Here is a 13,174-nt window from a genome sequence, read left to right on the forward strand (position 1 = left end):
CTCTCACTTAGGTGAGAGTTAAGTAGGAAAGCCTGGCAGAAGCCATGAAAAAGAATGAGAAAGAAAGAAAGATACAAATGGCATGAATGAGGTGACAGTACAGAACACAGAGTTTTCAATCTTTTCTTAAACTCATATTCCAGAAAAAAGAAGACATCATTAAACTATTTTTAAAAGAGACAGTACACCCAATCATGCTCTTTTAGCTTTAAAAATGGTCACATGGGAGAGAATTATGCCTACATCATTGCTCAGTTCTCATCAACTAAGAGCTACATAATATTGATTAATTCACAGAAAGCCACATTTCCCCAGATCTCTGCATAGCACTTCCAGGCAAGTATTTTGTAATTATCTTCTTTTTATTTTTCTTTTTAATTAACAGCTAAGGACTTAGACAAAATAATTGGAAAGTAATTCGAAGAGTTTTAACTTTTCTGCACAAATCAGTTACTAGATATTATTTGAGAGGTTTTGAAGATGGGTACAGAGATGGATGGGTACCCAGACTAAGCTGATTAGCATAAACACAGATTTAAGTGAATTATCTAAAAAATGCTGATGATCAGATGAGCAAGAAGAAAAAATAAACAGAGACTGATGAGCAGTGAAAAGCTTTCAACAGTTGCAAATTAGCTGTATTTGTAGCTTTGTCACCTTTTTTGAAAATTTCTGAGCTTTAACTTCCACAGGTAATTTATTGTTGGTTAGATCCAAATGCTGATATTATTAACATTGTGATTTGATCTAAACCAGAAAATAAAAAAAATGCAGAAGCTTGAACTGAAAACCAAGGGTTGGCCTTGGCTCATTGTCTGGCTGAGATAATGCATACAATAGCCCTTTGCATAATGTTAAGTATTTAATAGATTTGTCTGGTGAATCCCTAGCATTGCTACAAATGTCCTTGAGTGCTGAGTTAGATCCACCAGCTGGAATAATCTTTCAGATCATAGAACCAAGACACGTGTCAGACCTTGGTTAGTCCAAGAACTGTAACTGAACTGTCACAGTCTGCAGACCAGCATTCAGCTACAAACACAAACAAGTTATAAGTTACAGTATATACACCTGGACTACCAGACCTTTTAAGAAAAACATTATTTAAGTTAAGTTTGCCCACCAAGTAACTTTCAGTAAGCATGAATATAAAACAAATAAAATTACTTAAAACCTGTGCAAAATTGGAGCATATGTGAAATTTACAAGAAATACTGCTTTCTGTGCATCAGACCAAAAAGTTATCATATTTGAAGTCTAAACAGAACTTTAGTTAAACACATGAAAGTTGCACATACTGAGGGGTAATGCTGTTCTGTCCTGTTGTCACTGACAAAACTAAGTTATGCTGAAAATATTTATTGGGGCTAGATATAAGAGGAATTTAAGCAAACTTGGTTTTGAATGGTTCCAGCCCTCTAAAACACTCTCGATAGCTTTTCTGACATAAAACTTCATCTGCCATGTACAGATGTAAATCCCAGTGCCACAAGATACTGCACTGTACTGTGTGACATTTTTAATTGAACAAAGTGGTGTGTGCAACGCTTCTGGCTTCTTCCACAGACAAAATTCCCTTTTGCCAAGAAACCTAATATAAAGTTTGTTTGCATACATGACGATGAAGACACCCAACACAGATGATGTACAGAGTTGCAGAGAAATACAAGAAGCTTTATTTCTCTAATGCTTCATTAACAAGCACAAGAACATACCTATTGGCTCCTCAACTGGGACCAATGATTTCAGGAAATTGAGCCAAAAGGTCACTTGGTTTAACTGGATTTCATAAGGCTCCTCAAGACTAAAAAGCACTATGTGAATTGCAGTGTGATCATTTGCAGCAAAATAATCATAACAGCAGAAGTACACGGGATTCCCAGAGAATTCCCAGATGCTGAAATCCCCAACTCCTGAAAAACAGACAAACATGAAGAGATCACACTTCATCAGTAAGCATGAAACATCTTCGGGCCATGGAAATACAAACAAAACATTTAATCTGATTTAAACTTTCACAAATATAAACTGTATGAATGTGAGAAAGCAAGACTGAAAATGCAATCATGAACAAAGGGAACAAGTTTCAGTCAGTTTTAGAGGCTTAGCAGTTGGACCCTCAAAATCTGTTCCTCTCTCACATTCCTTCTCTAGGACATTTAGCTGTATTCCACATATAAGTACCTGTGTTAAATGCATGCAGTCTTATGCAATTAAATTGAGCTTTGCCTTGAACAACAGCAGCAGATCTTGTAATTGTCTTGAAAACCAAGAATAATGGTTCCCATTCTTTTCCTGTTCACCTCAAAAAAGCTTAATATTTTTATTAATTATTCTTCTTAACATGCCACTACTGATTTTAAAAACCACTGAAGCACATTCTAAAAAGAAGCCGCTTTGTTTTACAGAACTGTACTATTCACATTGTGCTGGTAAATCAGGGCTGAAGAATCACCATGTCGTCAAGGGTTCCAAGAGCTCCATGCTTATTTTTGCCATCTCTATCTTAGGGTGAGAAAAGTGTTAGTATGTTGCACTTCCCAGATGCACCATCTGATTAGGTTGATGTCTGCTGCACCTGTACTACTTCTAATTAAATAAATGGCGATTAAGATGTGCCTCAGACTTCTAGAAGGAGAAAAGTCCAACCTGCTGTTATGATTACAGCTACTCAGAGTTCACCTGTGTGTACACTTTGTTCTGTATAGTACAGAACAGAGAAAGAAAACTAAGTACTTCTGGCAGTCCATGGCACAACTCTGTTTCCCTGCAGAATTAGACTGGGCTTCAAATTACACTGAAGGAAGAAATTAGCCTACACAAAGAACAAGTTTTATCTACTTGGCAAACTCTTCAGCATCTAAGATAAATGCTTTGTCACTGCATTGGTAATTATGCACTGATATGCAGATTTCTGTTTACAAGGTAAACTCTTGATTAATACTAACTGAGCTTCAAAACTGTAGCTGCTAAGGCACGCAAAACATTTTCCTTATAAAGAAGAGTTCTGACCACTGATATAAATGACAATTAGTATGGCTAGTGGAGTATAAGCACAATTTGTGTGGTCTCAGAGCCAAAAGCCATGTGTGTACTTATGACAGTTTCTGTGATTGACCCCTCTTACTGCTAACTGGTTTCAACTGCAGAGCAGTTAGTTTCCTTGCAAAAAAAGAAATTAAATCAGAAGCTCCACTCACAATGACTGATGGGCTCCAGGACCCACCAAAAATGTCCCTGGAGTGAGGGACATGGAATGAGAACAGTATGTCCTTTGCATAGCTGGGAAAATACTTAAATGGTGAGGACTAAATGGTCCCAGGCTAAATCTGATAAAATCCCCAGATACCATATAGTATAGATGAAGAAGCATTCCTACTAGGAGCCATTTTGCTGACCTGCTCCTGTCATATCAAATCTCTCTTTTCTACTCTCCCACTTACTCACCTCAGAAACATTCCTAAGTAATACTGTAAAGATCTGACATGAGTGATTAAAATGTATATTACAACAGCTACAGAACTTCAGGCAGATTACTTTCTTAAACAAATTAAATACCACCAGTGCTGGACTGTCAAACACAGTCACTGCTATGCCAAGTCAGACTTTCCCCTCCCCCCACATTTTTATTTTAAAAAATGAGTTAAATGGCATTAACTGTTCTATAGCATTAAGGCACCCCAGCCCAGGGCTCTTCTTACCATGCAAGCAGGCATTCTGGATGTCAATGGCCTTGGTGGACTGGTCATCAGAAGAGAAGTGAGAATGATGAGCAGGTGATACGAAAGTTTCTAATACCCCTTTGGTCAGGCCTGGCTCAAACATCATACTACGGCTTCTCACGCTGACATTTTCACAACCAGGATAAAGATTCGTAATACTTACTGAAACTGGGTCAGGGAAAGGAAATGAGATTGCAAACCATGTGAAAATCACAAGAAGATCACTTCAAAACAACTATGCAGGCCATAAAAGCAGATTAAAAAGCCCAAAGTGTTCTTCAAAGAAAAGAGATGTCTATGAAGGGTGTACAAAAATACATTCTTATTCTGAATGATTTAAAGGAGAATATTAGAATTATCCTATAAAGCACTTATGTCCATTAGCAGATATATCTCTGAGTGGAAAGCATAAAAGGAGACTGAAATGTATGTGTATGAAAGGTTTGAATAGTTAAAGTTCTATGTTGCAAAATATGCTGCCTTTTTTTTTTTTTTTTAAGCTAAGGTCTACAATTTCTTTGCATGATTTATTATTGGCATGGAAATGTCACATATTCATAGTATTGATTCCTGTAAGTAATGATAAAAAACATCACTGTGTAACAAGTGTCTCAGCAGTGGTGGGGGAGAAAAGCAGGCTCTTAACCAAAATGATTTTACCAATAAGCAATTTTTAAATTCCTTGTTTATTCAGATTCCCAGAGTGCAAATTATAAACAAAGGGGCTTTTTAACTGACTTGCACCACCTAGTGGATAAAGATTTCTTTCCTCCACCAGTTGGCAAATTCTAATATTTAGGTTTTATAATAGAAAGAGATTTATCTGTTAACTGTTGAACTACACTTTCATGTTTGGTCTCCTAGGGTAATATTTTAAATCTTTTGGCTCTTGTGAATAAATACTTAGTGAATTTGCACACTTATTTTTACAGAGTTTAAACAAATACATAAACAAACAAATCCTATGTGACCAAGTATAGACCAAATTGTGCTGATTTAAATATTTATCTGAATATGTCACTCAGCCCAGAATATAATTTACATGCTATATAATGATTACATCCCAAAAGAACATATACTGAAAGAAGCAAAACCCGAACTTCCAAATGCTAAAACAACCCACAGTAGCTTTGTATATATACAACTGCATGTCTTTCTGGCTTTATATCTAGGTAAGCTCTTTTGAAGGGCTTCAAATTCACTTTTATTTTTACGCTGATTTGCCAGTGTGACTGGCAGTTTTCTGATTTTATGATGGTGTGAGCACATAACACCTCTTCTTTGGTTCTGTTACTAACCAATACAAAAAGTCTAACTTCAATCAAAACCTTCCAGTACTGCCTCCAGGAATTGATATTCCTTGAGTGATTTATCGCCTTTTGTATGACACAGTAAATTAAGATAAATAAATCAAGAACCTTTGATTGATTAATTTAATCAAGTCCTTTTTTCTGTTGTCACAGATGTGAGGCCCTTGTATTAAGTAAACATTAAATGCAGTAACAATCTCTGTGGTATGGGTCTTGCCTTGTTAAGCCACTTTGTGAATGCCCTACATCTTCCTCAGGTGAACAGAGAGAAAGTAGAGATGAAAACTACTACTAGCACTGTTCTAATATTACTTAAAAATCATGAACAAAATCCAAACCTGCAAGTATTATCCAAAGTTTTTTTTTTAAAAAAGGGCAACCCTGGCCTCATCTAAAACTTACACAGTGTAAGAACACTTCTAAACATCAATTTAAACTTGAGCTGCTCATCATGCTTAGCTTGCTTTTGTAGGCTCCCAGTGTTAGAAAAGGGACCAGGACACTCGTTTTTCCACTGTCCCCCTGTGGGTTCTTCAAACACTGGGCACAGGCTTAAGTGTAAACCTAGCTAGTTTCTCTACACCTTGTAGCTCTTACCACTTTGCACAGGCCAGCTGGTGCTATATGAGCAATCTGCTCCCTAATATTTGTAAATATTTACTTCAGTTTAGAAAACTTCCATTTTCAGCTGGTTGGAAGACGATTTTAGACACCTCTAACTGGACTAATTCAAACCTGTACCTTAGGGAAAAGCACTCCAAAGCATCAGAGGCAGTTCTGAAACCTGTTGCTACTTAAAAATCACATAGAGATGCAGCAACTGTTCCAATTTTGCAGTGTTTATTGAAGTTCCTCCAGCAGAAAGGAAGCTAGTAATGACACTGATGTTTGCAACCTAGGACCTTTTGTGAAAAATAAATAGCAGTGTTTACAAGTCCTGTGCTCTGCTGTGCAAGTTCACTTATGCAGCATGTAAGCAAAAAAAACCTTAACTACTCATGTATCCTTCACATTCACTAGTCCTCTTCCTCTTACTTTAGGTATAAATCTATGCACAGAGAAGTCAATCCCTTCTCCCTTTTTCTTTCATTTCTTACATAATTAGGCTGTCCTGTCTTCTGCAGTGCAGCCAACAGCTTCTTCTTAGGAGCTTAGAGAATAAGAGGAAACTATTTTCTCATACAAACATTATGGTTCAAAACCATACCTGAAGGTTTGGAAGACAAAGGTGATGGAGGGAATCTGCTTGAGTTTGTGGAGGAGAGCCTAGGCCTACGTCTTCTGAAAAAGCTTCGTATCAGGCCACATTTGAGAGACTCCACGAGGGTGGTTTTCCCAGTGCCAGAGTATCCAAACAGCTTCAGTTTGATCCGGGGCTGTGGATTCTGTGTGTGCCTCAGCTGCTGGATAAAAATCCCCCGGTGTGTATCCTAAAATTCAACACAAAGAATAAATCAGAATGTTTGGCAGGGAACTTCTGCCTCCCAACAAAATCAGTGTGGGGTTTAGATACACTTTCTTGCCAGACTGCTGTTCATCTGGTTCATCATTCAAGCCATCAGTTACTGGACAGGCAGACAGGAGAGCTTAATGCTCACTCTCAAGAGCTGCCTTGACGTTTCATGAAAATCCCATGTGTTCAGGCTCAAATCAGTGAATGGAATTATTTTGACCTTCAGTGGAGAGGGCAAAGGTGTCAAGCCTCTTTCAGTGCCCATTCTCCTAACCCATCAGTCTCAGGAGGTTAACCAATATACATACTCTTATGGAATGCACACGCAGCACTGAAGAATTTTGCTGCAACAGCTATCACCTGAACCATCCAACAACTCAATGTGCATTTTTTCTCTTCTTTTCTTTACACCAGCTTTTTCAGTGCTTCTCATGTTTGGGTGAATTTCAAGGAAACAGGGAGGAAGCAGGAAAGTGTGAGAGCAAAGGAACTAGATTCCCTTCCCTTTCTTTGTTCCCCTCTGTGGAGCTGAGAGGCTCTGTTGTTCTGCATTTGCACCTAATTTACATGTAGGATGAGCCCCCTGAATTATAAGCATGCAGCAACTGAGCTGAGAAATTTGACAGAAGCAGTAGTGCATACAAGTTTGTTCCTTCCTCACCAGAAGGCATTTCTTTAGTAAATTAGTCACAGTGCAAACACTGCACTGTTACAGCTAATACTGAATCCTCCACAAGAGCCACTATGGTAGTAGATTCTTCACATGTCTGTATTAGAGGCAAAATACTTCACAAGCACCAAAAATAAGTGTAAGGTATACTATGCACTAGGTGATACTGAATAGATAGATATTAGAATATTTTCAGTGGTTAGATATAATTTGTTAATTTCAATTGATCAGATTCTCTGTTACAAAGTATAATGCATTTTCCCCACATATAAAGAGACATGCCTTCAATAATGTATATTCCACTATCAAGAAGAGAGTTACAGTTTACTAATATTTCTTTCGAAAGAGATCTATCTGACCTTCTTCCTTTGTTCTAGGTCAATTTGTTTTATTTTCATATTTACATTATGAATAAATCACGAATTTACCTGCCTGCATGCAGACACAAATAAGAGTTTGGTGTGGGGATGTAACTATGCAAAATGGAGCCTACTATGACAAACTTTACAATAGCTGTCATTGCAAAGGAAGTCTGCACTTTGCACTTTTTCATATCTTCACACACATATAGTTTACAATCCTAGGAAGTATAGATTTGCTGGCTGGCCTAAAGGACATGATTCTCCTTGGCAATACATGATGTGCACCATCTTCCATTAGCAATAGGAATTATCATTTATTTCAGTTTCTCCAAACACAGACTCATCATTGTAATTATAACAGGATTATTTTAACTGGTCTGGCTCTTGCCTGTAATCTCCAGGCAAGTAGGCTCTGAACCTTCCCAGCATGAGTGATGCTGCTTGACTAATCAGTGTGTATCAGATGTGTCAGACATGCTGCCTTACAACAAGCCCAGGTCATCTCTTTGTTCTAGTTAGAAAAACATTTGGATATACTGAAACTGCAGAATTAAAAGATGACATTGAGAACTTATGCAACTATTTCATATGGTATTGACATTTTTGTAAGGGGCACAAACCTCCCATCCTTCATAACCCTAATCTAAGTAAAATGGTGATGGTGAGGAAATGAGTCATCTTGGGGGATGTGCTAATTCTTAATCACTTATTTTCTAGTAAATACCTTAGATGCTTTGCTAGGCACTGTCAGACACAGATATAAATCAGTGGTGCATACTAGCTTAGCCAGATTCTTTAATATGTACATATTTACTTTAATTGAGGGCATAATTTCAAATTAAAAATATAAAAAGGAAAAAGAAAAAAAGACAGCATTGCAGCAAGGAATTTTGCAACAGCTTGTAGAATGGCTGCAATGAAAACCTCACTTAAAATTCATGTATTCCCAACCTTTTTAAGTCTTGCAAGCAGACTGGCTACATGTTCATGCTGCTCTGCTCTGGCGAGATCTTCTGCTGTTTTCCCATCCTGTTAAAACACAAAGTATTAGCAGCAGTTGCTTCATTTTTCTTTTAGAGATGGGCATCTGGATGCCACTGTAACAAGATACTTTGAATTCAGAGTCTGAGAGCAAAGCCAACACTCCTCCCCCTGAATTCGATCTCTCTTCTCACCAAGTAGAGGATGATAGTGATTTCTAGATATTGCCCAATGAATAGATTTAAAGGTCACAAAGAAGGGACACATCAGCATATAGACTCACATGAATAGCAGGTGAATGTTTGTTTACCCGTGGATAAAGACTGACAGTAGCATATAGGATTCCATAAAGGATTCCAGAAAGCAAGAAACTTATAAAGGATGCAGTTTAAATTGTATCAGCATGTTTAAAAGGAGAAGCAAAGCTGCCTTCAGGATTCTGGTCTTGCCATACAGTTACCAATGTTTCACAGATCAACAGTTTAATATCTAAAAGACCAAAAGAAAAATTGCCCGCTACTTTGACTCTTACAGCTATCTTATGATATTGTATTGTTTTAAATTTTGGTAAGAGGTAATTTTGAAGTACGTTGCTTATTTCAGTATCTCAGATAAGAGAATTAGAAAATACATCCGCAAGAAAAATAGCAAGTTATTTTCCTATTCAAGCTTTCCTGAAAAGTACTGAGTATCTACACACTGGTATAGCAACAGGTAAGCAAAACTGACCTATAAAAAGAGCTTGGTTACAGGATCCATGAAAGTGTATTTTGCACCTACTGGTAAATTTCATTACAATTGCTGACTGGCTCCCTATATTGTAAATCAGACAGCCTGCAAGAGCTGATCCTGAGTTCAAATGGCATTTGCAAGCATCTGCATCCAAAACTTTTAATCACTCTGACAATTTTAAAGTTGTTTTAGAAACTTGCATGAGAAGAATCCAACAACACGGTGCCAGTTAACATGTGAGCACAACAGATATTTTGGGGCAATTTTCAAACATTTGAAATTATTGTATACTCCAGGAGCAGAAGGTTTTCTAAGGTTACTTAACACCATCTATTAAATCAAATTAAAAATAGACTAGTTCCAAAATGAGCTTTAATGCAGAAAGAAGGCAAGGAATTAATAATACAGGCCAGTTACTTAATGGTGTTGGAAAAGTTAGCTCCTCAGGAACGTCATACTGAGGGAAGAAAAAGGCCATTAATTTTACTGCACTGTCTCAGACAGAGCTGTTAATAAACTTTTCAGAACAATTTAACAGCCTTCTAGCAAACCAGTGCAAAACTGAAATATTAAAATCACAACATGCAAGTTCCTTTGGTACTCTCCCCCTTTTTCCTTCTCTCTGCCACCACTCTGCTAGAATAATGGATGATTATGTATATTCAGTGTACTGCTCCTGCTAGATTTAGTATCAGCACTATTTATTTTGTTATAGCCTTCAAACTGACCTAAACTGAAGAGACAAAATGTACTTTTATCTTGGAAGGAGAGTGTCCACAGGCAATTATATCAACACAGCTGTCATGACATAAATGAAGTGCAACACCTCAAGAATTCCCCCATCACCCTTTTATTTTATCTCATCTCTACAGTATGTAGTAGTGCAAATACATATACACAATGGGATGTAACAAACAAACAAAAATGACAAAAACAGATGACAAAGGAAATCTGTAGAGCATCCTACCAAGTCCACTGCATGCACATTTCATTATTATTAACAGGGGACACAGCAATATACAATCCAATAGTTATCAAAAAGTAATTATTATGTCCTAAACTTGTTTAAGCCACAATTCCAAGTTTATTGGCATTTTCCACCTACATAAGATCTGTGCTTAAAAGAAAAAACTGCAGTGCTAAATCTAGAGGAAAAAAACACAAAAATTAGTATTTTCTACCAAATGAGTAAAGCAAATTATACATAAATTTTCTTATTTTCCTCCTCCATTTCAGCCATCTCAGGAATAATTTGTTAGGAAAAGAACTCAGAAAAATGTGGACTCAACTAAAATCTAATGACAACATGTGTTCCTCAGATAGAGCAGTAGTTATTTCTAAGCAGAATGCACTGGTTACAGTGAGTAGCAATGTTAAATGATTTGCTGCATCTGAGTAAAAAACATGGTTAATTTGTTCAAAAGACATGTAATGGTGTGTGTGATGTCTATAATTTATTGTGGATATGATGAAGGACACTTCATTCCCGCTGTGGATATGTCATTAGGAGGATGTTTCTCACTGAGAAATGAAAAATGCCTTCAGTGTTACTAACTGGAAGCAATGATGCTGGCTGATCTGACATGAATGATTTAGTTTATATGGATACTTGCATGCTAGTTCACTCATCCATGCAACCACACATCTCCCAGCATAAAAGTAGAACTTTTTAACCCCTTTAAAGCAAGAAAAATATTTACGATACATACAATGCATTTGTATGTTTCTCAAATGTGAAATGACGTACATCTTAATGAAGTGACTTAAAATTTATAGAAAACACAAGGATACAAGTAATTCTTAGATGAAGAAATTATTAGGTGTAGACAACAAAGTGGTAGCTGTACTGTATCATAATCAGTTCCAAATTCAGTTGCAAGAAGGGAACAAGTAGACAAGAGAGATATAACAAATACCACTCATGTTGTATAACATACAACAGCCTTTTTAAAAATATTTCAATATGTAATGTCCTTTTCTTACAGCTGTCTATGAGTTCTCTTTCAACTATCATGCATAAAAGAAGAACAGCATCTCTCAATACTTACAGAGGTTAATGCTTCTACATTGGCACCGGTCAGGCAAAGGAAGCGGACAACATCAAGAATGCCATTGTTTGCTGCCAGGTGTAAAGGTGTTCTTCCATACTAACATGAGGAAAGAAGTGTCACTACATTAGTCAAAGAACTTCACTTCAAATTTTATGAGTAATAATCAGGCATATTATACAATTATACATACTGACATGTTTTGCAGAAACTGCAAGAAAATGTACTTTTGATAGCAGCTTAAGCACAAAAGTGCAATTAAAAACAAAGGCTGGATGACTATTTAAAAAATGGGGAAACAATTTTCTAGCTAAATCTCTCTCAACTCTGGAGGAATCCTTTAGAGGTTTTTTTTAGCTATATTTGATAATGTCTTTTAATTCCAGAAAATGTAATTGCTTTTTTACTTAATTAAATATGAACCACTTAAACAACACTAATTCCATAACCTTTAGAACTCTGGGTTCTACTTCAACCCAAGTACTACTGAAGATTAAGTATCTTCCCCTTTCACCCAAAGAAATAAAAGGGATGAATTAAAGAAGTCAGCATGAAATAATATATTTTCTTCAGTGAAGAGGGAAAGTGCTGTAAAGTATTGCTTTTCCAATTTTTACTTTTTTCCATGAATCTCTTCACTGACAACAGGTTCTCATGACACCCACCTCTGGTTTTACATGTTCAGAGCTACTGTTACAAAAACTACCATTTATTCCCTGCTGGTAGCCTACTATTACTTCACATTTTTATGCTTTCAATACTATTCTTCCTGTCTACAAACAGAAACAAACTCATAATATTTATTGAAAGAAGTATTTGAGATTAAAGCCAGCTTTCTGACAACTGGAATCTGAAAAGATGCTCAGGTTCCTCCAGACCCTACACCTCAACTCAAGTAGCATCCTGCTTGTATTACAAAGAGTGTGTCCTGCGAGACCAGGGCAGTGATTGCCCCCCCTGTACTCAGCACTGGTCAGGCCACACCTCAAATCCTGTGTTCAGTTTTTGACTCCTCATGACAAGAAGGACATTGAGGTGCTGCAGCATGGCCAGAAAAAGGGAATGGAGCTGGTGAAGCATCTGGAGTACAAGTCCTGTGAGGAGCTGCTGACGTAGATAGGGTTGTTTAGCCTGGAGAAAAGGAGGCTCAAGGAAGGCCTTGTCACTCTCTACAACAGCCCAGAAGGAGGGTGTAGTGAGGTGGGTGTTGGTTTTCTTGTGCCATGAAACAAGTGACAGGATTTAGCCTCAAGGAAAATGGAAATGGCCTCAAGCTGTGCTAGAGGAGATTTAGATTGGCTATCAGGAAAAATTTCTTCACTGTAAGGGTTGTCAACAGGACAATAGCCTCGTGGTCCATTAACTTGACTTCTCTAAAATGTGCTCTTATCTGTGGATCTGGATTTAATTGCATATTTGAGCTGAGAAGCAGGATTGGGGAGCTCATTGTCTTAACTTTTTTCATTAGACAGCTGATGATTTTAATTGTTGAAACCAAAAGTGATTGCACGGACAATCCTCAAAAAACTTGATAAATTTCTTTGGCTATTATCTGGCCAATACAATGTAAGTGCTTTTGTAAGAAACAGAAGTGTTAACTAGCAAAGTATTATTGCTAGAATGTGTACTTTTCCAGGAAAAAACATGAAGAAGCTAAAATACCTGAACCAAAGAAATTGCAGATAGAAACATAAAGATTCCTATAAGTAAGTTTTAAACTTTTTAGCACATATAAAATTTCAATAGGGCAGAGAAAGACATTCAGAGCTAAATATCAAGCCATAGCACCACAGTCTGTCAGCAGACTTCAGTGGCTAACCTTACCTATTCAAACTATATAAAGTTTCCTGAAACAGCTCACTTTTCCCTTAAAACCTCCAGGATAAAAAACATAAT

The 13,174-nt window shown here is 37.0% G+C and overlaps 1 protein-coding gene across 3 annotated transcripts in view; it reads right to left on the reverse strand.

The window, feature by feature from the left end:
• The window catches only part of DAPK1 (death associated protein kinase 1), an 88,598-nt gene that overhangs the window by 8,416 nt on the left and 67,008 nt on the right, over positions 1 to 13,174 (reverse strand). For all 3 annotated transcript variants that reach the window (XM_053931865.1, XM_053931866.1, XM_053931864.1), the window contains exons 17-21: positions 11,279 to 11,377; positions 8,469 to 8,546; positions 6,240 to 6,462; positions 3,702 to 3,890; positions 1,716 to 1,913 (exon numbers count right to left, since the gene is read on the reverse strand). In XM_053931865.1, the coding sequence (XP_053787840.1) occupies positions 1,716 to 1,913; positions 3,702 to 3,890; positions 6,240 to 6,462; positions 8,469 to 8,546; positions 11,279 to 11,377 (787 nt within the window). The remainder of the gene's footprint in view (positions 1 to 1,715; positions 1,914 to 3,701; positions 3,891 to 6,239; positions 6,463 to 8,468; positions 8,547 to 11,278; positions 11,378 to 13,174) is intronic.

This window comes from Vidua chalybeata, chromosome Z (assembly GCF_026979565.1).
Source record: "Vidua chalybeata isolate OUT-0048 chromosome Z, bVidCha1 merged haplotype, whole genome shotgun sequence".
NCBI classification, from domain to species: Eukaryota; Metazoa; Chordata; class Aves; order Passeriformes; family Viduidae; genus Vidua; species Vidua chalybeata.